The sequence below is a fragment of the Phaethon aethereus genome, assembly GCF_964289735.1.
Source record: "Phaethon aethereus genome assembly, chromosome: 1".
In the NCBI taxonomy this organism is placed as follows: domain Eukaryota; kingdom Metazoa; phylum Chordata; class Aves; order Phaethontiformes; family Phaethontidae; genus Phaethon; species Phaethon aethereus.
Window position 1 is genome coordinate 114987416 of NC_138575.1, and position 26952 is coordinate 115014367.

At 42.0% G+C, this 26952-nt stretch overlaps 1 protein-coding gene across 5 annotated transcripts in view; it reads right to left on the bottom strand.

Moving 5' to 3' along the window:
* APP (amyloid beta precursor protein) overlaps nucleotides 1-26952 on the bottom strand; it is a gene marked incomplete at both ends in the record, with an annotated part of 237102 nt that overhangs the window by 167306 nt on the left and 42844 nt on the right. For 4 of the 5 annotated variants that reach the window (XM_082010908.1, XM_082010907.1, XM_082010906.1 and 1 more), the window contains one exon: nucleotides 16506-16673. The exons of the other annotated variant lie outside the window; for it this stretch is intronic. In XM_082010908.1, the coding sequence (XP_081867034.1) occupies nucleotides 16506-16673 (168 nt within the window). The remainder of the gene's footprint in view (nucleotides 1-16505; nucleotides 16674-26952) is intronic. 5 annotated transcript variants of the gene reach the window in all.

Consider the following 26952-nt stretch of genomic DNA (forward strand, 5'->3'; position numbering starts at 1 on the left):
TCCACCATTGCACAACCACAACAAACCCCACTACTCACGGGCTCCAAGTTGTTCACACAGCACAGAAGAGGTTAGGGGCCAGAGCTTTGAGTAATTTTTCCACTTACAGCTAATGAACATTGCTGCAGAGTTGGCTACTGAACCTTGTAGACATGAGGAAGAGAAAGGCTCTGACAGAAACTGCTCATAAATTGGTATATAAGCACCAAATCTAGATGTGCATGAGGTTCCCAGTCATGAGTCTGTCTATAGGCATCTGCACGTTTAACAGAAGCAGCTCAGAAGCACGCTAACCAAAGAACAAACTGTCTTAGCGCTCCATCCCCCACCAGAAAAGCAGCTAAACATTTTCTTGCCAGCCTTCTTCCTCCTGCAGTCTGTTCCCACACAGATGGCAAAACAGGTTTTTTTGAAGCCTTGTACTGCATGCGCCGCTGAAGTCAATGGGAACCCTGACACCAACTTCTCTAACAGAAAGATTGAATCCACCAACTCAAAGAAAGCCAGAAAAATCAAAAGCTTTTTTATTTCTTCTCCTACAAAAGAACAATCTCAAGAGGATTAGGAAGGTTGCCAAATGGAGAAACCAGAAGCACTTCAAATTGCTCCCAACAACTCAATTGACCACAGTCATTTTAATCCCTAGAGAACTACACTATTGTGGCATAACATTAAGTCCAATCATATCCAACAAAAACTTCCACACCACTGTATGTAAGACCTTATTCTCAAGCAGAAACGGGATGTGCATTTCCAAGTGCTCAAAGGCATGTTGAGCAAGGGCAGCCTTAGAATAAACTTAAAAACTCCAAGTCGACTAGGAGTCTTCTGAGTTGTGTTGATCCTGAATTGTAAAGGACAGAGTAAGAAGGATTGTAATCCTGCATCTGCTTTGCAATCCAAAACACTGCACAGCTGGAATATGCCCATGCCCATCTGCACCATGCATCTCACCAGCAGATCTCCCACTCCACTTGCACAAGCAGCGAACACCCAGGTCAAGAGTAAAGAGCATCCATCTTAGCCAGATACTGCCACAGAGTCAAAAGGGCAAGTATCACCAAGCATTCACAGTCCACGTACTGTATGAATCAGGTTTTCAACATGAAACAAAAAAAATGACATCTACTTAACATGAGTACCAGCGTTATCGGGTTGCTGACAGCGTGACACGGCTACTTGCCAAGCTCCGACTCCCATCCTGGGTGAACTGCTGTCACCTGAAATCTGAACCACGCTAGCTCAGTGAGGCGGTGCCAAAACATGATACAAAACTGGTTTCTAACATCTCCAATTACACGAGGGAAATAGGTGAATACTTCTATTTTTAAGAGCTTACCACCAACTCCACTCCACAGACATTTCTGAACTTCACACACCCCAAGCTTGTAGAATATTTTGTTCTTGAAGAGGAAAACAATAAGGTTTGTAATAGGATTTCATTTCTATTGAAGCTTGCACCCTTTTCTCACCATGCCATGACCTCCAAAGAAATACAAAGACCATGACCACAGAAAATTCTCTACTGTGTTAACAAGACTTAGGCTTCAGACTGCAAATTCAGCCATTCCTGACAGCTGGCACTCTCAAGCTGGTTTCCTGGCTTGCTGATTTTTAAGACATGCTGGGCTAACGGTATGGTAACATTAAAAATTGGGAAAGAAAGTGTGACCCTGGTTGAATACTCCTTAAAAAAAAAAAGTTGAGAGAACAGGTCTGGTGTGTAGCATCAGTCCTCCTCCTGCCTGAGCATTCAATTATTCCCATGCTGGACATCAGTGCCCTTTGCACAGATGAAGGGCAGGTTCCTCTAACACAGCCCTACCAGGCAGATACACAAAGACCTTTCACAGAGGAAACAGTACATGAAAACCCTCAGTTACTTTACTCTTACTGCTGGTAGGGAAATTAAAAAAAGGGAAGTTTTAGGATGATACAGATCAACATTTCCAATTCTGAAGCGAAGAAAACAGAAGCTACAAAAGCCCAGAAGAGGACAACACATGCTAAGAAAACCGACTGACAAAAGGTGGTGTTGATGGAGTCTAAGAGAGTCTACTATAATTTCTTCTTGTTCACTGTATAACAATTCCCCAATTAACACATTGCTTGAGGCAACCAATTAACATGCAATTGTTGTGGCTGTGTCCAACTAAAGAAGCTCAGAGCACCTCAAGAACAGGACATGCTGTGTAGAAAAGTCCAGCAAAGGCATCAAGGAAAGAGTAACAAGAAACAAGAAAAAGTGGCTTCAAGTACTATTTGACAAGTACTACCAAACTCAACCTTTGGCATCAAACTGACTTGTTCTTCACCAAAAATGTTTACCACAACAATATTTAGCAGACTGGCATCATGAATAGCAGCTAAGTAGAAAATCATTTTTTTAATTAATTGCTACAAACAGGTACATTTGGCATCATTATGGTAATTGCAACTCAGGTGGCAGTACCACAATCAAGTAATTTTTGTTCTTGCATGATCCTCCAATTTGCCAATTCCTCAAAATCCAGAAAGAACTTTAATATTAAAAGTAAGTGTGATAATTAATCATGTCTCCTCTTTTACTTTTGTTTCACAGTAAGACGGTATTAAATTAAATTAAATACATTTAATTTAAAATTATCTTCTTCACCTTTTCACCAACAGGAACTAAGTTCACTGAACTGGACTGAAGTAAAAATAAATGAATCAAGTTAGACTGCTCCAATCAAGTACTTCTTGATGGAAAGGATTTTCAAAGTGATGAAGAAAGAAGAAATAAAAAATCCTTAATACTCCATACTGCTGTGGCTCATCCTGGGAGAGAGATTACTATTCGCCTTGCAGAACCACACCTATGCTTCTGTTGAAACTCCCGGAAACAAAAAAAGCAGATCAAAGCTTTAAATGCTCTTATCTTTAGGATTATGTTATGATGCAACCTACTTTATTTCTGTGCTCTGTAGCTTTGCAATTTCTGTTGTTTAGCAGCGTAACTGTTTCAGAGATAAGCTTTAATTTCTTTAGTACTCATGAGTAAGTGAGACATTAAACTAGACTCAAGTTCCTTCTCCAAAGAGTAATCTAAGTAGCAAAGTCAATGTAAGGATTTGCACAGACTTCAAACAACTCTACCAAACTCCCTTGTGCAGTGAGAGCCGTTTTGCATCAATCCATTGCTGCAGCCCTGTGACAACTGCCAGGCTGACCCTCTAACACCCCATGGAACAGCCCAGCACTTCTCCCATGAGAAACTCTAGGGCATGGATACACAATGTGATAAATTGATACATCCTCTTAACCTGCACATACTGAATCCATTTCTGCATTATGCTTAAGACAGGATTTTAGTTTGTGCATTGCGTTTGCGTGGCAAGGTTTTGGTAGCAGGGGCAGGAACTTCAGGGGCAGCTTCTGTGAGAAGCTGCTGGAAGCTTCTCGATGTCCGATAGAGCCAGTGGCAGCCAGCTCCAAAACGGACCCACCGCTAGCCAAGGCCAAGCCCATCAGTGACGGTGGGTAGCACCTCTGGGATAACTTATTTAAGAAGGGGGAAAAAAAGAAAGGTCACGCAGCAATTGCAGCCCAAGACACCCAGGTCAGTGCAGAAGGAGGGGCAGGAGGTGCTCCGGGCACTGGAACAGAGATGCCCCTGCAGCCCACGGTGAAGACCATGGTGAGGCCAGCTGTGCCCCGGCAGCCCATGGAGCTCCATGCTGGAGCAGATCTCCACCTGCAGCCCGGGGAGGAGCCCAGGCTGGAGCAGGTTTGCTGCCAGGACTTGTGACCCCGTGGGAAGGACCCCACGCTGGAGCACAGGCAGAGTGTGAGGAGTCCTCCCCTTGAGGAGGAGGAAGGGGTGTCAGAAACAGCATGTGATGAACTCATCACAACCCCCATTCCCTGTTCCCCTGCACCGCTTGGAGGGAGGAGGCAGAGAAATGGTGAGAGAAGTTGAGCCCAGGAAGAAGAAAGGGGTGGGCGGGAAGGTGTTTTAAAATCTGGTTTTAGTTCTCATTACCCTACTCTGATTTGATTGGCAGTAAATTAAATTTCTGGTTTGCCCGTGATGGTAGTTGCTGAGTGATCTCTCCCTGTCCTTATCTTGACCCATGAGCCTTCCATTACATTTTCTCTCCCCTGCCAGCTGAGGAGGGGAGCGATGGAGCAGCTTTGGTGGGCACCTGGTGTCCAGCCAGGGTCAACCCATCACAGTTCACTAAACAGCAACAAAGAACCCTAATCTTAGAAAACAGCATGTGAGACTGACACTCCTGAGTGCAGCTGCTCCTCCTTCACCTCCATCTGCAAAACCCTGGCAGAAGCAAAAGCAACAGCAGAAATAGCAGCAATTGAGACTCTACATTTGAGTCCACATCCTTTTTCTCCAAATACTTACAGCAGGCCTATGGAAGAAGAGCTTAGTAAATGACCCAAGAAAACTGTATTTCAGAACAGATAACCACTACAAGGATACAGCATTACATCAAATTTATCAGCCTTTCATTCATCTGTCAATTCTCCTCTGTCCTTCCTGCTGTCATCATCCTGCCTAAAAATACCAGCTTTGTTTACATTTCTTTATTTTCACCTGCCTTCTTTTCTCTCCTTTTCTGCACAGATTCTGGTATTTTGAATCTATTTGCTCTCCATATGTGTTCCTACTGCTGCCCAAAATTAAATCATGGAGCCACATTTGCATCTCTGATTAACATGTGTCCTGCTTTTCATTATAGGCTTGGTTTGACATCTGTTTTTTAGACCTAGTAAACATCCATTTCTTTCCCATTTTAATTGTTCACATTGTCTATTGCCAGAGAAAATTCGCTGGGGAAATTCAGGTATTAACTGGATGTGTTCTCCTAAAAACAGAGGACCAAGAGTGCCTTCAGAAAGATCTAAAAAGCTTCTCCATCGCAAGCTGTTCAAACACCACAGCAAAGCCATCCTCTGGTCGGCTGTCCTAAGAAGGGAAAACCCTGGCCTCCCCTTGCACTGTCCTGCATTAGCACTCCAGCTCATCTGAGTGGTCAGGCATTGGAACAGGCTGCCCAGGGAGGTGGTGGAGTCACCATCACTGGAAGTGTTTTAAAAACACATAGACGTGGCATTTCAGGATATGGTTTAGTGGGCTTGGTGTTGGGTTGACTGTCGGACTTGATGATCCTAAAAGTCTTTTCCAACCTTAATGATTCTGTGATTCTGTGACCCATGGTAAGCTGGGTCAGAGACAGAAAGTCATCCTTTTTTCTGTTTGTTTGCAGGGGTTAGTTTTGTGCCAGTTCATCTCCCTAAATTTCCTCAGCGCAATATCAGACATATGCTAAAATCTGGCAGAGCAGAAATGAGGAGGAGGAGGAGGGGAAGAAAACTGACTCTTTCTGCAACAGCATGTATTGCTTAAGCTCAACACTTCTGCTAAACCACTCTGTAGCAGAACTCCCGTTAGTTTGGTAAGAAACTCTAAAATTAGCTCACACAATCTGACCATCTCATAGGACAGGCTGTTCTTGCTACAGATCTTAAGATGCTGAAGTTCAAGTATGCAAAAGTGGGGACATTCAAGAACTTCAAACCTGGCTGAATATGGGAGATGTCTCGGTCCTCCATATTGTTCCAAACCAGAGCAGTGCTATTGTATGAAACATCGGGGGTAGAGGAATGAAACTCTGATAGGAACACATCACACCACTGCTCAATGGAGCAGCTCTGATCCATACTGGCACCAAAATGTTAAAAGCCATCTTCCAGACTTCAGCAAGTAATTGCCTATTAGCATATCCACCGATGGGTTCCCAAGCAATAGCTCAAAATGAGAGTTTCTATGACAATCTCCTCTAAAATACTAAAAAGTATACACATATTAACTTACACGGTATTACAAGTTTAGCTTTAATAAGATCAGTCTTATCAAATCCTCTTAGGTTCCTTGTTTAGAAGCATAAATGTAATTCCTCCTTCTTGGATGATCCCTTCTGATTTTTTTTTCCCCTCTTAGATGGAGTGTACAGACTTGCCAAGCTGTGTGGGAACTTGGACAAGCAATGTTAGCTGCAATACTTCACAGATGTTTAAAGAAATACTCATCAAAATCAAATTTTCCCTTTTTTTTTTTCGTTTAAAGTCTGTAATTGGCTCAAACAAAGAAAAGCAAAAAATTACTAAAGGATCTTGATTCTGCCTCAAAAAATGATAGTTTCCCATGTGCAACTCAGTAGCTGAATTTACAAAGAACTCATTTATTGACCACAACTCTTTGGCAGAGTTGTCTTCCCAGGCCAAGTGGAAGAAGTGAGTAATGAATGAAGGAAATTAGGTGTTTTATAAATGCTTAATTACCACTGTTCATCAAGACGACATGTGACTTAGGCTAAGAAAAAAATAAATTAAACTGCATAGGCTTACATTCTAATGGAAACATTGTGCAGTTTCTTCAAACTGCTGGAACTGTAAATCTTGAGTATCATTAAATTTCCATGGGGTCAGTGCTTTTCTGACCTACAATGATATTTATAGAAAGAGAAATTATGCTGGCAAGAAAAAGATTTTGTATCATATAATTTTTCCCCATATCCAGATTAGCAGTACTCATGTTTCAATATTCATACCCAGACAGAAGAAAAAATTTAAACACATTGTCATTACCGTACACGTAATTTTCCTTCTTTTGTATTAATACATGCAACAGCTATCGGCACCCACGAAGTTTTTTAACAGATACTGTGATGCATCTTCTAAACACTACACAGTATCCTTCTAGTAGAAGCTCCTGTCTTACCTAAAGAGAAGGACACTTTCCCTTTCCTTAGAAAGTATTCACCCTAAAGGCCTCATAACAATTTGACATAGTCTTAGGGACCTTAAATCCGACGCTCCATTTTCAGTATCAACATTAAGCGAGATGCCTCAAGAGCTCAAAAAACCCCCCCTAAAATCCTCACCTTTCAAACTTTTTCATTAGCAGTTTGCAATAACACCCCTTGAGTGAAAATCTCACCCTTAAGTTAAAAAAAAAAAACAAACAACAAAAAACCCCCCAAAACCCCAACACACATAGCTAAAGTTCTGTTTAAACTATTAAAATATGTATATAAAGAAAAAAGGTGGATAAAGCCATCAGAAATTGGCCAGATATTCAGAAACCTCTCCATGATTATAAATTATCGTTAACCCACAATCACCTAGAACAATTTTCTGTAAGGAGCACAGATTTACAGAAACAGATTATCAGTTGGATTTTTTTATTAGCCAGAGGCACACAGTATTTGGAAGGTTAAAGCAAGCACTCAGTACACTACTACATAATAATTTTAATCAGATAAAAGCTAACAGGATGATAATGCCGCCACACGAATTAGAAAGCAGTGGTAATAAACTGCTTGGGAAAAAATGGAATGTCCCAGAAATCAAGAAATATTTCCCCCCATCCAGCGTTGCCCTGCTATGAATTCAAGCAAGTATCACCTTCTCGACAGCTTCAAAACTATGGAGCAAGAGAAACTGTCTTTCCTTTTTTTATTTTCGCCTGCAGAAATGACAACTGAAAATACATGCATAATGCCCTTTTACTTGCAAAGACAGACTTCTGAACGTGAACCTATTCTGTGCTGCCAATCTAGACAGATCAGCCTACTGCCTGCCACTAATGAGCTTCATATGCACTGTTACAGTGACATAAACACATCTGGAGTCAGTATTTCTGATTTACATATATTTTGAAGTAGATGGACAAGGGTGAAAGAGGGGGTGAAAAAAACCAAAGATAAAAAAGAAACCTGCCCCCAATAAATAGAAAAAGAAAGAAAGGAAACCCCCAGAAGAGAGTAGCACTACCACAACAAGAAAAAGCAATAAAATGTAGCACGGGAAGGCAATAGAGCCATCCATACAGGATATGGATGACCCAAAAAATACAGAACGCCACAAAGCATACTGCCCTTTTCACGCGTATGTCACATCTCCATGCATGATTGCGAAGACCAGGAAGAACTGAAGCTCCTCAACACTCAAAACCACCCAAACCCTGCAGGTAGCCTCTAAGCCCTCGGGAGCACCATTCCCAAGGAGTCACGCTTGCGCCCATCCACGTGCCAAGGCACACTCACAGATGCGAGGGCCGTGGTTTCAGTGCCTTCACTCGGACACACCTCTGACGTTGCCAGGGCATCATTCCTGCCCTATGCCACCTCTCGTCCATGTACTGCTAACACCTCTCCACGAGCCCGTGCTAACAGAGAGGCTGGGTCAAGGAACTGACCTACCTCTGAAAACTTCCCCCTTCAGAATAACAACTGCATCAGAGTGGAAACTGCCAGGAATTAAAGAGGACCCAATATGACCTTTAGCAAAAGTGGTATAGATCTGTGGCAGACTGAAGTGTTCACGCACACACGGTCTGAGAAGGTGGAGGAAAAGAAAGTAGATTAGCATGGACATTTCCTCCTCAAAAGGGCTGGTAAGTTACAGCTGTATGTTTATAATAGACTTTTCTTTACTTAAGGTAATCATCACACTTTATATCTAGTATCTGTTAGGGTTCTAATATTATTTATTAAAGGAACAGCTATTACCAATCCATTTCAGAGTTACGTAGTGTAAGATGTTTGGGAGATATATCTGTAAAGAAAATAGCCAACTTACTAGGGTAACACAGTATGTAAGAAGGAAAAAAGAATGGTAAAATGCAGTAGTAGAGGTCTGCTGTGTTGTCCCCACCAGGACACCTTCCATGCAACATCACAGATGCAGGAGAGGTGACACCTCTGTAGACCACATCCAGTGCTACACAGCCCTCTTGGAGTTTCTTGGGCTTCAGTAAGGCCAAGAGTTGGGCCAGTCGAGGTTTGCCCCCTTCCCTCGGTATGCAGAGAGATTCGTGCAAGCATGGTTAGCTGGTCCTTTTGTAACCTTAAGGGGCAAACCAGAAGCACAGAGCACAGCATGCTGATGATAATGTAAAACATTTTCTTCTTGTCTTTTATACCTGCAATTTAGCAGATGTCTTTTGACATCCTGATCACATGCTTAATGGTTGTCTGCTAGTTCAGCTGTGAACCAAAAAAGGCAACAGGACTACCCTGCATACAGCCATTGCATTCACATATTCTAGAGGACAGAAGAAACAATTGTATTCCTGGCACAAACACTATGCTGGTGGAACCCACCGATGAAGTTGAGCCATTCATCTGATCCATCTCAGCTGTAAAAATCAAAATTAATCTAGGGGAAAATGCAGCATCACAGCTTCATTAAACACTGCAGTACACATTTACCTAAATATATATTTATGCAGACAATCCTCTCCCATTTTCATCCTTTTTCCTCCCTCAGTCTCAAAGCAGAAGCACACTCCTTCCACAAGAAAAACATGTTACTTCTTTTGAAGTTGGAAAATTTATCATAAAAGCAGCAACATACTGAGATTCTGATGTTTTTAATTTCATTTCTTTTCAAGACATGCAAAAAAAAAAAAGGTTTGTGTAAGGAAAACACAAGAGTGGACTTTTTTATTATCAAACAAAAAAAAAAAAAGGCAGGCATTATCTTGCAACATATGTTCCAAGTTTTATTAGACACTTGATTTGAAATATATTTAAATGGCAGACTACAGTCTGGGCTAAAAAACCCAGCCTTCTTTCTCAAGAAGGTTATATGGTAAGCCTACTGAGGTTTAACTGCAGGATAAATATACCGTCAGTAGTAGACCCTGCATTTCCAAAATCTAAGCCTTCACTGAAGCAAATGAGATTTAAGCACTGGCAGACAAAGTGAACTAATTCAACTTTTGCTATGTAAAGCTAAGCAAAACAAGAGACCTCAATAATCAATGCAGAAGGTGCTAAGATACCGCTCACCCAAACTTTGAAGCATGACTGTGCACATCTCAGAATATACCAAAACACATTTCTCTTGAAAATGTCATTTGTTTTTAAGGACAGTCTGTGCTGCCAAAAATCTGTATGTTTTCCACAATGTTTCATTAAATGGATTGTTTTCCTCAGAGCAAAATGTATGGCTTTTCAGGCTGCTGAATTTAGAGTACATGTTTAAAATTCATTTTCTTCTTCAATACAGTGGCTATTGGTTTGAGAAACTAGAAAAAGCTTATTATGCAGCCTAGATAAAAACAACAATTCATATTACGATGAAAATTACAAGGTAACATGGAGAGAAACCATTATCAAAGCATCAAGACCATTTTCATCATGTCTCGAATTCTCTTCTCAGAAAAAAAGGCCAAACTATTTTTTTTGCTTTTGAAAATCATCAGCATCCCTGGCAGTTCAACAAACCCTTTAACAAATCTTCAGAAGATCTCAACAAGGACAAAGACTAGAGAGGGAGGGAACCGCTGCCATCAGTCCTGCCTGCCTGCTCGATTCTGCCTGGCATGGACCCCAGGGCAACAAGCACAGAGGATTATCGTAGACAGTGGCGATAGGGAGCCAAGCAAGTAAATAAAAATGAAGATGGGGCAGTCATTTGGTGGCCCTTTTGGCCCGTCTACAAAACAGGGGACTTGAGGACTGCTTTGAAGCTGGGGGTTGTGGGGTGAATTAATGTCAAAGTTTTATTATAGTCACATTCCAGCATGTAGTGGATCTGGCTAAGTGGCTTTGGGTTTCACCAGCAACTTTCCTAAACATGTGGCATAAACACAGAAGATTTGAGAAAATTACAAGAAGATCGTTTTTGGAAATACTACGATTAGAGATTAGAAATGTCAACACTGTTCCGTCAATGGTTACAATGAATTATAACTGTTGTTAATAATGTTACCTGAATTTACCCTACTATTTTCTGCTCCACGTAACACAAAGATACAGTTAAGAGTGTAGTAGCATGCATTTATAATTACTTTTTTTTTTTCCTGGGGAGAACTTCGGCCAGAAATACACATTCAGTGCAAGATGCTCATGGATCTCAGTGATGTTTAAAAAGAAAGTGGACCCGTCATGACTTTACAAAAGGAACCAGGCAGTCATGATGTTGTTTCAGGGATGCCAGGTGTAACACCTGCCAAAGCCAACACATACTCTTTGTCTGAAAGTTATTTTAAGCACCTAGCTAGTGATCTTGCAGGAGGCCAGCTGTTGATTACAAGGCACAACTAGACCTCCAGGCTCCCCGGTTTACACTTCACCTGCTCCACCATGCACACAATATCCAGACCCAAACTAATTTTACTATGCTTTTGGTTTGATCTTAAAAAAAAAACAAAAACCAAACTAATCAACAATCTTCAGAACTGTTCCTTTCCATTCTGTTTGACTCCATACATACTTAAAATGGAAATGAGCACTTCCAAATTAAACTAAGTGGAGGGGAAAAAAAAAACAAAATTAATTTTTTGCCAGCTGTGAGTGTTGTTTTTACAATTCATTTTGGACACTGAATTCAGCATAGACAGAAAAATAATTTCAGTTCTTCAAGGAACTCTCAAAAAGTATCTGAATTACTGGACATAAAATTCAGCACACAGTAGCTGTTCAAAATTGCTAATATAATAAAATATACACCAGTATCCTCCATCTGAGCACTCATTCCATCTAAACAGGGAACTGAGCACATCTAAATTAACTTCCTACTCTGCACATTCACGCGACTCTTGAAAAGACGTACTTTGCCAAAGGGCAGGCTCCAGGTCGCTTCTATGTTCAGGAAGACCAGGAGCTGACCGGCCCCCAGCGCAAGCTCAGCCCACGCCACCCCAGCGCTGGAACGTGGGTGGGTGGCGGCACCCGGTTTCTTCCACAAAACAACAAAAAGCAAAACCCAGGAGCAGCAGTCCCCACTTATTTCAGGACATCAGCTCACCACTCATCAAGGGCTGCGGGGAAGAAACTTTCCCCAGGGGGCTTGTTACCCAGTAATTGCGTATGGCAGGGTGTTTCCAAGATCCCTCTGAAACAGCTGGTACTGCAATGTCAGCAGCAGGGCTAGACTGATCAATGGCTTGATCTGAGGCATCAGCTAGGACACTCACAGCATGTTAACGATTTTGGCACACACACAGGTGTAACCATGCCATTTGCATTAATGCAACATTGCTCTAGCACCTGCAGCACTTGCATTTGACAGCTGTCTGCAGGTCAGGCCTATGCCCTTCTACTTTTTCAATAACAGGTGCAGTTAATACAGCAGCATGCTAGCTAGTTGGACATTAAAAGGAACCACTAGTAAACTGTACTTTTCTAACCAGCATCTCATTCCACCCAAGAAAGCTTGATTTTGCTATATTTAAAAAAACAAAAAAAGCCACAAGCTTCAGCTGAACACAGGAGAATGTACAGATTTTAAGGCAGAGGAGATGGATGTGTTGGGCTTCCAGAACCACTTGTTCTTGTGACTTTAGCAGCAGAGTTAGAAGGCAGCATTCAAGTACCTTAATTTCCTTTCAAATAAGTAATGTACAGCCTGAACTTCGTTCTCTTTAAACTGTGTGATGTGTTGTCCAAATATAAATCCAGACAGTTCCTGTGCTGCACTGAGCTCCCACTCAAATGAAGTGAAGCAACAAAACTGACATAGATCTTTAAAACATGTAGGTGGTTCTGCTTATTCCCTGTTCCTCCCTTTCTGCCCCTGCAATGCTCCTCTACTGCTACTTCCTGCATCAAGGCTTCAAAATCCACCTACACTGGCAGTGGACGAGGAGAAGCAATGATGACAGTCTCAAGGAAAAGATACAAGGCTCCCAGTACATCTTCTCTGCAGGAGAAATGTTGAGTCCTTCTGTACTCCATGCACCTTCCAGCCCAGTGCTCTGCTCACCACCCAGGCATCTGGCCTCGCACTGTTAAGAAAAACTCTTTTAAAACAGCTTACAAGGAGACAGAGGAATACATCTGCTTGTAAGTTCTGCTGAAAGGAGAGATGTTATTTTTTACTTTTTGAAAGATACCTTCAAGGAAGAAAACAAAGCCAGAGAATACATGGAGTATCATTTTGGATTAACAGTGAGTGATGAGGAGTTTCCTGATAAAATATACTAACTTTGTATTATTTTAGAGCAAGTTCTCCACTGTACTTGCTCATTGAGTTTCTGCCCAGTTGGCTCCTTTCAGTATGTCCCTTCTGGTCCTTCCCTGGCATAGGAGGAACTGGCTGCATGGGCTAACTCTACGGGAACTACCGGAGTAGATCCCCATAATCACAACACCTGGTGCAGAGCCACAGAAGTTATCTGCAACAAAAACCAGGATGGACAGATTTCTCATTACACATGTAAGGAAAAAAAAAAAAAAAAACACAAACTTACATTACCCTGCTGCCCATCAGAGCTGGGAAAAACCCCCAGTACCTCAGCAGAGCAGTACTAACAGCTGCTACTACAGCAAGACCGAAGAACCAAGGAAGCTGCCGTGGTGCCATGGAGCATGAAAAACAGATTCAGGCAGAGTACCTGTCTGCTTGACTAGCCCAGCACATATGCCCAGCCTCTGCCTATGCTGAGAAAAAAACACACCCCAAGAAGTAGCAGTCCTCCTTTTGGGGAAAAAAGCAGCATGAACAGGAGAAAAGGAAGGAATAGGTCATACTTGGCTAAAGTAATCAAAAAGGAGATTTCTACCTGCGTACTATTCCAATGCAAGAGATACCACAACTCAGCCTTGATGACTGTTGCTTCCTGCTAATGGGAAAATGCAAAGTTACCCCATGCCCTGGGCCCAGTAGCAAACGCTGTCTCACAGGCAATGCAAACAGCAGAAGGCAAGAGGAAAACCACCTCACCCGTTACCCCCAGGATGCTAAGCATATTTGGAGCATCAAGCAACATGGGGTTCCCCACAGCTGAGAAGCCATTTTGAGTTGTATTTACTAGCACTTCTCTACAAATTCATTTCTTCAGTAGAACTGGGTGCTTTTATCCGACTCTTCTGTTTCTCTTGTCAGGTCATGGGAAAGTTAAACAGAAGCAAAGCAGTAGTGTCCTTTCCTGGCCAAAGTCAAAGCCCACCATGCTAGAGACCCGGCTGCAGGGGCGCAGGGAAGACTAGGGAGAAGAGTCATGCTGAACTGGGAGCTTCTTTCCACCCTGCCAGGCTGGATCAACTTCCATGTGGCCTTTCATTTTAATTTGCTGTCAGCAGATTCAACTTTCCTAATATAGATAGCAATCTATTTCCTAATTTATTACCAGTATTACAAAATAAGGGCTCCTCCCCATCCCCAAACCAGCTGCTGACAGAGAGCCCAGGTGCTGCCACATGCTCTTTCGCCCCAGACTGGCTTGCCCCTTCTTCACCGGTGTCCTACAGCCCGTTGTACTGCGCAGCTCAGGCGTAGCGGGGGGAATAAGGACAGGGCAGGCGGCGGTTTCCCACAAACAGATAGCCTGCTGGTGCACACAGCAAGGAAAGGGTTTTTAGTCAGGTCCCCACAGCAGAATTGCTCATTTGAAGTTAATGAGAGCACACTGCTTAATCACACACCATTAATAACGTAGATTGACTAAAACCAGCAAGATGCCTGCCCCATTTTTAGAGAGTAGACCCACCAGTACCTTGCCCCACAACAAGGCAGAAGCCCCTACCCTATGCTTTTAACTATAGCTAAAGAGACACTCCAAAATCGTGACATGACACAATCATCTAATATTAAGCTCATGAACTGTCAACACACAAATTAAGGCTACAGTCTCACTGGAGTTTAAAAATTTACCCTGCAAAACATAAGGAACAGAAGGTCTCTCCTCTGTTTCTCCAGTCAGGAGAAAATTTCAGACACAAAAAAAAATTCAGGTTAAAAAGGGAGCTACAGAGGTCATCTAGACCTTCCTCTGCTCCAAGCAGGGCTTACATCTGAGCCAGATCACATTGCTCAGACTCTGTCCGGCTCAGCTCTCCCAGTCTCCAAGGATGAAGACTCCACAGTCTGCATGTGCCAGCGCATGGCCACGCTCATGAGGAAGAATTTTTTCCTTACATGCAAACACAGCTGTCCTTATTATTCCCTTTGTCATCTAACAGTTCATGGCTACTACCTTCTAACTCCTTTTGCTTTCCCCTTCACTTTATTTCTAAGAGGGCTTTTTTTGGTTGCCTTTTTTTCTTTTTTAGATGGCACACAGATTTCAAAATCACCTGACATTCATCTGAGATTTGCAACTCCTAGTCCTTGTTCTGGAATCCTTCCCTACCTGCACTATTTGTAACCAAATTGACAACCTACTGAGCTATTCATGCCTTAAAACCACCCAAACTTTTTACTCCCTGTAAATTCACATATTTATTTCTCCAAGTTTAGAAAGATCTACTACTTGTGGACTTTTAGGTACTGACTGTCTACTTCCATCTCCTTATTCCTTCCCTCACCATCCTCAATAATTTCACTATGCATAAATTGACTTTATTTAGATAATTCAAAGCCAACAATGGAAAACCAGAAGAAACCTCTGAAGCCTTACTAGTAGGTTAGGTTTGGTATTTTTGTTAGTGGTAAACAAAAATACTGAGAATGTCACAAAGCTTTTCATTTACTAAAAAGACAAAACTACTGGTGAAGAACCAATTTTAATAGCCATTTCAAGTTCTTCCTTAAAATGAATATTCTAGGCCATAAAGCCCAAACTCAGGAAAAAAAACCTGAACAAAACACTGCAAGAAACAGAAGGAACAATCAATGGGTGAAAGGACAGGAATGAAGATGCTCAGGGAGCAGAGATCTGAAGAGTGAATTATCTTGCTTTTCAAAGAGGCATTTTCACAGGAATTGGTTTGACATTTAGGAAGCAAGACAGCTACTGCTATGGCAATAAGCAGTAGTTCCTCCTTAAAAAAAAAACGTAGAGATGGTATAGAAACATGTAAGGACTAAAGCAACTCAAGCCGTGCCCTTTTGTTTCATGGCATGAAATCCGCATTTTCTTTTCAAATTGTCACACACTGGTACGAGGTTATCACACTATCACAGCATGAAGACAAAACAAAATTAGATCCACAATCTGTTCTTAGGACATAAGCGAGCGGGTAGTAACTTTCTGCTCTCAAATATGAAATCAGTCATTGTGACTTCATCTGTAGGGCAAGCTTTTTCTATTAAGAAACTCTGAATGGTTCAGTGTGCAGCAGAGACCAGTAACTCTGGACTGACCCAGTGTCTTTCAGTGGGTGGATCATCATCACAGCAGGATGACAGAAGACGTGTTATGGCTGACTCTTTCAAGATCAACCCAGAAAGAACAAGGGCATTTTAAATAATCAATTGTCACCTCAGCTTTATTCAAAATACTTTATAAGCAAGAACTTCATTGTGCATATACTATACAAAATTATCGCCCAAGGGCAGAACACAGAGGGACAAATTTGTCCAACAGCCTCAGTGACCCTCAGCAGCCAGGTTTTAAAGTTGTTTCAGCAGGCTCTGGGGAGAACCTCTTTGAAAAGGACAAAAGGGCAAAGGAACAGAAGAGGGGGGGAAAAAAGAAAGTGAAGGTCCCTACAGACACAGCTCTCCAGCACATGCCTGCACTTCTGTGCTTCAGAAGAGCCACCACAGTTGTTCCCAAGGTCAGTACTTACTTCCTGGCAGTACTGGAGAATCCCTTCCTTCGTCCCGATGCAGGTCTTGGTGCCGGAGGGGTCTGATTCCCACTTTCCGTTCTGCACATTCATGTGCATGTTCAGTTTCCCGCAGAACATGGCGATTTGAGGCTCCGCCAGCAAGCCAGCGTTTCCATCAGCAGGCACCTGGGAGAAGAAGAAAAAAGTTTTAATCTTGCATCTGACCGTTCAGTCCATCCAAAGGAGGAACAGCTCAAGCAAGCCTGAACCAAACTCTAGGCTTACCCACCCGTGGCAGGAAAAGTTGAAATTGATTGATTCAGGCAGATTTGAGAAACGTAAATAAGGTCTTCATAGAAATCCAGAACACAATAGCGTAACACAGAGTTTAAAGCTGTAAACAGACTCTTCCGGGGCCCAAAATGATCACCTTATCAGCTTGGGTTAAACACAGAGCAACATGCATAGCTGGAGCACTGTAACAGAAATTTCATTTTCCTAACATACTTGGTATAGTGGGGAGCGGAGCAGAGGGCAGTGTGTCACTCACAGTTAGCAAAAAAGTAACAAGTTTTCCTCAAGTTTCCTAACAATAACCAAAACAACAAAACCTCACAGTCTATCTTTTTTCAAGACCCTCTCTAGTTCACTCCGAGGCTGCGCGCACAGGCTGTATTTCATCATGCCGTATGAAGGCGGCAGGTTAAAAGCAGCAGCTTCCACCTAAGCTTTGTTTCAATTGAACCTTAAAACACAGTGGCTGGGGTGTTACCAAAACGGGACTGCTCACAGCAAAGGACTACAGAATACCTTCTACCCGAACAAGCATAAAACACCCACGGCTTAATGCAAGCCACCCGAAGTGCTCCTCCTCGCCTCCTGCGGCCGTTCTGCCCACCGCGCCCCAACCACCTCCCTCCTCCAACGCCTCAGCGCTGCTGGGGTGCGGAGCCAAACATGGGAGCCGCCCTCAACAGCTTCCCAGCTGAAAGCAGTTCAGGAACATCCATCATCTTCCGACCTGCATTTATAAACCGTCTTAACCCCCTCCTCCCCCACAAACCTCAATGTGGCTGGAAATCCCTCCCGTAGGACCACGTCCCTAAGGCAAAACACAAGAGCTCTTTCTTTCAGCCCTCTGCCCTTCAGCATAGCCAACCGCAGGACGTATACGCTGGAAGTACTCGCCTCAGTTTTGTCACCAGAGAAACAAAACGCGAAGGTAAGTCCCCTCTTCAGGTTAGGCTCCTCAAGAGAAGGCAGTGGCTCTCCACCGCCCCTCACGCTCCGAAGGCAAGCCCCTCGCATTTGAGGTCCAGCAGAGCAGGCAATCATGTTTAAAAATCTACTTTTAACTTTTAATCTTTTAGCTAGAAGGCTTCTCAAGGGAAAAATTTTTAAAAAAATTAAAAACTCACAAAAAAATGAAGAAACAGAACTACTGTCTCACAGGAGGTATGCAAACCCCATATCTTAGTTCCCGACTGTTTAAAAAAAACACCAAAAAAAACTTCATGAATTTTATATGCCTACAGTATTAAAAAAAAATAATCACACCAAGAAACAATACAGGAGTCAACATCTAACTACCCTAACACATTAGCTTAGCACTGTAAGTTAAAAATGCCACAATTAAAACAAGTTTTTGGGGGGGTTTTTTTGGAAAAAAAAATTAGCAGGAACACTTCTACTGCCAGAGATTTCCCTTTACTGTCTCAACTTCTCTTCTCCTGTGGAACTAGTAAGCTCTGTACAATTTAAGTCAACCATCACTGTCCTTCCACTGGGTAATTAGAGAATTTTGCAGTAACTGGGATAACACCTTGTCTGGGCTTGCCTTGATCAGAACAACTACACATGCTTACTCCTTCTAATGTCTTCAGAAACTCCAGAGAGCATCTCAAACATGACGCATCTATAACAAATACTTGCAAAAAATCCTACAAATTAAGATTTTTTTCCTTTATAGATGCAATGCAACCCTATCAAAATTTCAATAAAAATAGAAGCAAGTCATTCCATAGGTGACATGTGAACTCTACTCACAGTCAGCTCCTCCAACTGTGATCTCTATTAAATTAATAAAGCACACAGCAGTCATATTGTGGCAGATTTTAAATTTTTTTCGCTCAAAATTATAAATTGTAAATTTACAGAGACCCTGCTTTGTGGCTTTATAATAGGGAGCTTCTTAGTATTTTTTTTGCCTTAGCTAGGAAAACGGCTAAAGTTGGGGGGAAAAAATGTGGCCATTTACTCAGAGTGCTATCAATTTAACTCCAACAACATGACAACCTATGCCTGCCGCCTTAAAATCTCATTCCCTTCAGAAAAGGCATGACATCTCCCATCTTAATGAGATTACCAGAGCAAGACATGATCACATTTAGCTTTCTATATTTTGAGCTGACAGGGCCATACTACTGAAATACTCAGCACAGCACTTCATTTTATTGATTAGGACAGCTAAATGTTTCTCATCATAAAGAAATACCAGAGCAATTAACAGACACTGTAAACAGAACTAAAGCATTTAGATCATGATCATGACTAATTCAAATACTCAACTTCCCAAGCTGAACTCTGTTAGAGTGTCCTTAAAGCAAGGATAGTAGGTTAATGGATTTGTCTGTTACATCTCCGGCTAAGACACAACACTGAACTTCCAAATTAACTTTTTGCAAACAACCAGAATGGAAATAACACCTTTTTAAACATTTTAGATCAGGGAGGAGGGGAAGACACATTAAATTATTTAATATCTGAAGGTAAGTGCTTGCTACCACTGGGCAGCCCTGGTGTCTAAACTAAAAGCCTCTCACCTTTAGTAAGAAGCAGCAATTTTATATTAATGCATGTTCAGCATGATACCTGTGAAACTTGCAGTGACATTGCAAAGTTTTAACAGGAGAACAGACTCACTGTTGAGATAGCACAAAAGCTATCTCCCTGGTCTTTCTATAAAATATTCCTCTAATCCAAGACTTTAGCCACCTGATACTTCATTTCTGAAGAAAATAAGTTGATCTGCTATAGCACTTTTTCTGATTGAAAATTTGCAGCTTCCTGTTTGTCAAGAAAAGACTCTTGCTGCACGATCCACAGAAACAGGCGACATTGGTGGAGGCTTCTCTGCAGAGATGATGGTCAAAACACAACAGTCAAGCCTAGGGGCATTTTTTGATGTGAGAGCAAAGGAGGGGTGTGTTACCAGATCTGACCTTGGCCTTACCTATCCTAGATTTAGAGCTTCCGATGAGCCTTTTGATGACACCTGAGCAAGATACTCCTAATAACAATGTATGACTAAAAGATTTCCCTTCACTCTATTTTGCAAGCATATGCTTCACAACATTATTACTTCTATGTTCCCAAGAGTGAACATCACAAACACAGTGACTGACAGCAATTCTAACATTAAAAAAGACATAAATTTTTCAGATCATTGGCCAAAAACCTGTAGCTATTGCATTAAGCTATATATTGCACTGTACTCTTCTACATACTGTTTTCCTCTGCAATCTTTCAAACTACAAAATTCACAGGAAAAAGCTGAAATCCATAAAGTTAAAAATCCATTCTTGGTCCAAAACAACTATCTGTTATTCAGCATAATTAGTTAAAAGGAGTATTTCTGATGCCAAATGTTCTGCTTTCTTCCCATTTCTCTATGTAACCCTCCATGGCAAGCCTATGTAACACACAGCCTTTTGTTAATTTTACCAAAGGCAGTGAAGTAGCAAATGAAAGCTTGGTAGAATGATGCACCACTCTGCCTCTCTTGCCAGTGACCCACCACCAAACACAACAGTACTTCCAAGACACCTGCTGAAAAGGGCGCCTGGAAGAGATCAGTCCTCGTAGCCTTGATTTTTTCAGGGATTTATTTTAATCCAGGACACATTCCTAAATTAAGAACTTTAACTTAAAGCAATCAATTCAAGAAAACATTGTTGTCATTTAGTTTTATAAGGCTGATGGATATGAGGAGAGAGAGACACATGAAGCCTCTCAAGCTCCTTTGGTCTGGACCAGCATTGGTGGGGGCCTCTGATGTCTACTGCCTCTGCCTCCTCTCTAACCTGGGGTCTCTCTACACAAGCCTCAGTTTTATAAACATCTCAGTAGCTCCGTATGTGTTAAAAACTTCATTAGGACAAGTAATCCTGAGCTGAGAAGGCCTGCATGCAAATTTCCACCCTTGCATCATAATTCTGCTCACGTGTTCAGTATGGCATCTATTGGTAGGAAAAAGCTGAAAAAAATCCTGAAGAGTAAACAAGGGACAGTCTAACAGAATTACTGCATACCATTTCATCTCTTGTGCAAACATTCATTCAGAAGCATTCACCTCCAACGCACCCACCTGCATGTCTCATGGGTTTACGCAGGTCTTCCACCTCCAGCTCTTACAGCAGCCTCTGCCACGGACTTTTGCCCCTCACCAAAGTTAACAGCTCTGAAGACTATGAACACTGAAAACTTTTCCAGCCCGTGTACTTAAAGTACACCTAGGCTACGCTGCCATTTGAAGACTAACCTTTACCCAGCACCATAACTACATTTTCACTGGGACGGCGCTAGAAAAGCTTTCCGGGCAACGAAAGGCGTGCTGGAAACTGCTGGTGAGTCTATCCTGAGATCTCCAGGTAGGAGATGAAAAATGTCATTTATATATTCCATATCACACCAACAGAAAGAAACAACTTTCTCTTCATACCTTCTCTCTTCCCATCAAGTCCGTCTTGAAGACCTCAAGCATCACAGCACTTTGGGAAGAAATATTAGTCTGGTTTTCTTACAGGGACTGTATCGTGATGCTGCTTCATCATCACAGTAAAGCCAAAAAAAAAAAAAAAATTAAACTTGGTTGAGATAACAACTAGTTTCAAGAGAGGTCTCTAGTATGCGCAAGTTACCGAGAACGTAAAACCTGATGAACTGTTACTGATTTTGAGACATTCAACAGCAGCTTCATGGGAAAGGGGACTGAACAACAGTGAGGGGGCGTGTAGAACTTCCTTTAAAACATATACACTTAGAAAGGTGAAAAACAACTCAAAAGGCAGGAGAGTGAAATGAGAGTAAAACTAGATGCAGTGATAAGTCACTTGTCCCATACATGCCGTGATAACTTTTTAAACACATGAATTCATTAATCACTGGTCACATCAAAGGTATATCCACCTAAGGGGAGTTAGTAAAGAATATTATGTATAATTCAGGTTTTCTTCTCAGCAAATGGTTTAATTCATTTACATTCATTCCCTGCCAAGAAAAATTACCTGCAGTACAATGCAATTAAATAATACAGAGCACTGATCTACGCAGATAAGCAGCTTCTATACGGTAATGCTGAATAACATAAAGCTACAGTCCACTTTGTTAAAATAATGCCTGTAGTGGCAAATCTCTCCTTGACTAATCCTAAAGCTCTCAGGCAGATTAGTCTCCCAAAGAATAACTCATGTAACACAAATTACATTAACAGCAACTACTTGCTGTATTAATATACCGCATCAGTAAAAACTCCAGGCATATTAATGAAACTGTAATCACATGTTATTTTGTCTACTTTGCGTACAACCTCCAACAAGTAGCATGTGCTTTTTTTCCTGCCTCTTGGCAAATCATTAAATGACAGACCAATTAGCACCCCATCTCAAGCTAACTCCAGAAGTTATGCTCAGGTTTTCACAGTATATCCAGTTTTCAAAGATCAAATAGAACATTACTCATAGCTTTTACAAGACATATGGATCAGAGATCAATTTCTAGAATAGGAACTATGTAAACTGGAAAAATGGCAACCACAGGATTCTGGGAAAAAACCACAACCCTACCTCAATTTATTATACACTATTTAGAGCTCTTTGTAAATACATTAGTCTAGTATGTCACAAGATGTCCAAGCATCAGCCTGACATTTTTGATATAGAACAAAATTATGCAGTTGTTACACACTTTTTAATTCTTAACTTTCAAAGTCGTAGTAAGGGTACAGGTTCTGAAAAAAATGGATGCAGGTTCTCCCTTAAGAGTTTCAGCATTTCAGAGGCCTGTTTTCCAGTTGCAAGAGCCATTTCACCTCCAGCCATGTGCATCTTCCTGTGTGCTCCACTGCTACATTTCCTTCTTATGTTTATTTCTTATTTCCTTCCTTTTACGTTTCCTTCAGCTAAATGCTGAAGTATTTAAAATATGATTTGACAGTAAAGAAAATTTAAATACCTTTCAAGTATAGGCTTTCAGTATTTTTCCTACTCTCAAAGAGAAGGCACAGTAAGAACTCAATCTTCAGGTGGGGATATTAAAAAAAAAGAAAATCCAATCAACACTAAAGACTGGGATCAGAAGACAACTCCATAAGAGAAAGTCCATGGGGTATATAACTGCTTATCGGTTTTAACTGCCTTGGATAAGGAAAGAAGAGGGACATAATCCAGCTGTTTTCCCATAAGATTGTGTCAAGGAAATATTTACAAACCTGGTCAAATTGAGATAAAACAAGGTAAGTCCTGACAAAGCCACCTGAATCACATTGTTTATTTACTGGAGCCTGTCTTTGAAAATAGGTGTTTCATGGTATTTTTCTGTTTGTTTTGAGAGGGAAATCAGTCATTCCAATTATTTACTTGATGTCAAAGTGTCAACTTAAATACAATACAAACAAACAAAAAATAAGACATCACACAAGCATTAAAAGAGTAAGATGTAGGGAATCTGTTTTCTTCCCATGTTAAGATGCAGTACAGAGATGTCTCTGCTTTCCCCTCCTCTCGCCCTGGCAATTTAACACACCTACTACTTGAGGAGAGATGCAAAGGGTCTCTAGTGCATCCGTGCCCTCCACATGGCACGCTGGATGCCATTTATATGACTTCTGAGACACTCAAAAATTATTTCGGTAGCAGAGTACAGAGGACTGAAAGAAGTTTATCTAACTACAAAATTTAAAAATGGAATACTTTACCTTAACAAGAAGAAATGGAGTTTTTTAGCTCATTACTATTTTATCTTAACATCAAAAGGCCTTTTCCTGTCAAGCACCATTATTTAAGACAGAAAGCACAACCTTCTCCTCATGCACTCTCTCTGTCATTGCTTTTTGCAGTTACAAAAGTAATTAGTGTATTTGCTAATAGTTCTTCATAATCTCTATTTCAACAACAATTGTGGCTTTGTTCACAACTAAGGTTATACTCAGAAAACACAGGCTGCAAGGCTTTACCCTCAAGAGGTTTTCCATCAAGGGACCAGAGTAACACAACTTCACTCCAGGTAGCTCCTCTATTAACTTATAATTAAGGACTACAACATAATACGAAAATAAGCATCAAACCTTATGTGGGCTATTATTAAACATCAAAACAACAAAAAACATTCCCCAGAGGTCCCTAAGACAGCTTCTGTGATTTAGGTTGTTTTATTCTGCAAACACTAACCTGATGCCACTTTCATAAGCCTTCAAAGAGTATTTAATTTGTATTAATTGCTTCACTTAGAATTACTTTCAAGGAGAGGACATTCAGTAACAACCCCCATATCTACAACTTAAGAACAACAAATACCCTCCTTACTTTAGAAGATGATTATTGAAATAAGCCCTGCCTGCTTTCCATTTTTAATGCTAACACCAGTTCCAGCCTTTCAACCAAGAAGTCAATGACTACAGTTTTAATAACTTCTGCTGACGAAAATCAAAAGGGGGTTCAAACATTGTGAAGAATTAAGTGTACTCAAGTTAACAAGTCACCCTTCCAACTCGTGCCTGTGCTTCCTCCAAACTTTTAAACTGCATTCAGGTTGAAATATGAGGTTTCTCGCTACCATCAGCAGCACCAATTTGCATGCAAAGCAGTTTGCTTCCTCTATGACTATTATCAAAATAAAAGAAATTCTACCTACGAAGTGGGGCTGCTCATAACTATTTTTTCCTATGAAGAACAGAGGTAAAAATAATATGAGTGTAAACGGACTTTCTGCTTGGCCTTACAAATTTAGTGAGAAAAACATGAGATAACCTTGTTATCCCCAGTGAAAAGACTGAGTTTCTTCCACTGGACTATATCTGGTCTGATACACCCTACAAGTGAAGGTCACTGCTCGATTCCAGAAGTCTATAGTTCAAAACATGCAAATGTCATGCTAATAATATAGGCTCCTGTCGCCAGACACAAATCCATGGCTTCTTACCCATTGGTTAACCATCAACTTTATAGCAGAGTGTAACAGAATACAGATTTCCAGACTTCCTGTTTAAGCCAGAAAATGACAGAATCATAGAATGGTTTGGATGGGACCTTAAAGATCATCTAGTACCAACCGCACTGCCATGGGCAGGGACACTTTCCATCAGATCAGGTTGCTCAAAGCCCCGTCCAACCTGGTCTTGAACACTTCCAGGGATGGGGCATCCACAGCTTCTCTGGGCAACCTGTTCCAGTGCCTCACCACCCTCATACTGAAGAATTTCTTCCTTGTATCTAACCTAAATTTATCCTCGTTCAGTTTAAAGCCATTACCCCTTGTCTGCATGCTCTCTTCAGCTTTCTTGTAGGCCCCCTTCAGGTACTGGAAGGCTGCAATAAGGTCTCTCGAGAGCCTTCTCTCCTCCAGGGTCAACCACCTCAACTCTCTCAGCCTGTCTTCATAGGAGAGGTGCTCCATCCCTCTGATCATTTTTGTGGCCCTCCTCTGGACCCACTCCAACAGGTCCACGTCGTTCTTAAGTTGGAGGCCCCAGAGCTGGACACAGTATTCCAGGTGGGGTCTCACCAGAGTGGAGTAGAGGGGCAGAATCACCTCCCTTGACCTGCTGGCCACACTGCTTTTGATGTGGCCCAAGATACAGCTAGCCTTCTGTGCTGTGAGCGCACCTTGCCAGGTCATATTCAGTTTTTCATCCACCAGTACCCCCAAGTACTTCTCCCTCAAGGCTGCTCTCAATTCACTCATTACCCAGCCCGCATCAATGGTTGGGATTGCCCCAAGCCAGCTGCAGGAGCTTACACTCGGCCTTGTTGAACCTCATGAGGTTCATACAGGCCCACCTCTCAAGCCTGTCAAGGTCCCTCTGGATGGTATCCTTTCCCTCCAGTGTGTCAACCACACCACACAGCTTGGTGTCCCCAGCAAACCTGCGGAGGGTGCACTCAATCCCACCGTCCATGTCACCGAAAAAGATGTTAAGCAGTGTTGGTCCCAGCACTGACCCTCAAGGAATGCCACGCATCTGGTTACCAAATGGTCTCAGTTTGGACATTGAGCTGTTGACGGCAACTCTGAGTGCAACTATCCAGCCAGCTCCTTATCCACCAAGTGGTCCATCCCTCAAATCCATGCCTCTCCAATTTAGAGACAAGGATGTCGTGTGGGACAGTGTCCAATGCTTTGCACAAGTCCAGGTAGATGGCATCTGTTGCTCTTCCTTTATCCACCAAAGCTTTAATGCCATCATAGAAGGCCACCAAATTTGTCAGGCATGATTTTCTCTTGGTGAAGCCATATTGGCTGTCACCAATCACCTCCTTGTTTTCCACGTGCCTTAGCATAGTTTCCAGGAGGATCTGCTCCATGATCTTGCTGGGCACAGAAATGAGACTGATGAGCCTGTGGTTTCCCAGGTCATCCTCTCTTCCCTTTTTAAAAATGGGGGTTATGTTTCCCCTTTTCCAGTCAGTGGGAACTTCAGACTGCCACAGCTTCTCAAATACGACGGACAGTGGCTTAGGAACTTCTTCTGCCAGTTCCCTCAGGACCCACGGATGCAACTCATCAGGTCCCACGGATGGGAACCCTTCAGGTTCCTTAGATGGACTTGAACCTGATCTTCTCCTACAGCAGGTGGTTCTTCATTCTCCCAGTCCCTGCCTTTACCTTCTGCAATTTCTCAGTGGTGTGACTTAAGCACTCACTAGTGAAGACTGAGGCAAAAAAGTTGTTGAGTACCTCAGCTTTCTACATGTCCCAGGTAACCAGGTGTCCCATTCCATTCCAGAGAGGGCCCACATTTTCCCTAGTCTTCATTTTATCACTGATGTACCTATAGAAGCTTTTCTTGTTGCCCTTGATGTCCCTGGCCAGATTTAATTCTATCAGGGCTTTAGCTTTCCTAACCTGATCCCTGCCTGTTCAGACAACAATTTCTCTGTGCTCCTCCCAGGCTACCTGTCTTTGCTTCCACCCTCTGTAGGCTTCCTTTTTGTGTTTGTCCAGGAGCTCCCTGTTCATCTGTGCAGGCCTCCTGGTGATTTTGCCTGACTTATTCTTTGTTGGGATGCATCACTTCTGAGCCTGGAAGCAGTGATCCTTGAATATTAACCAGCTTTCTCGGGCCCCTGTTCCCTCCAGGGCTTTATCCCATGGTACTCTATCAAGCAGAATCCCTGAAGAGGCCAAAGTTTGCTCTCTCAAGTCCAGGAATATGGTTCTTCTCCTAATTTCATCAGGTATCTATGCAGAA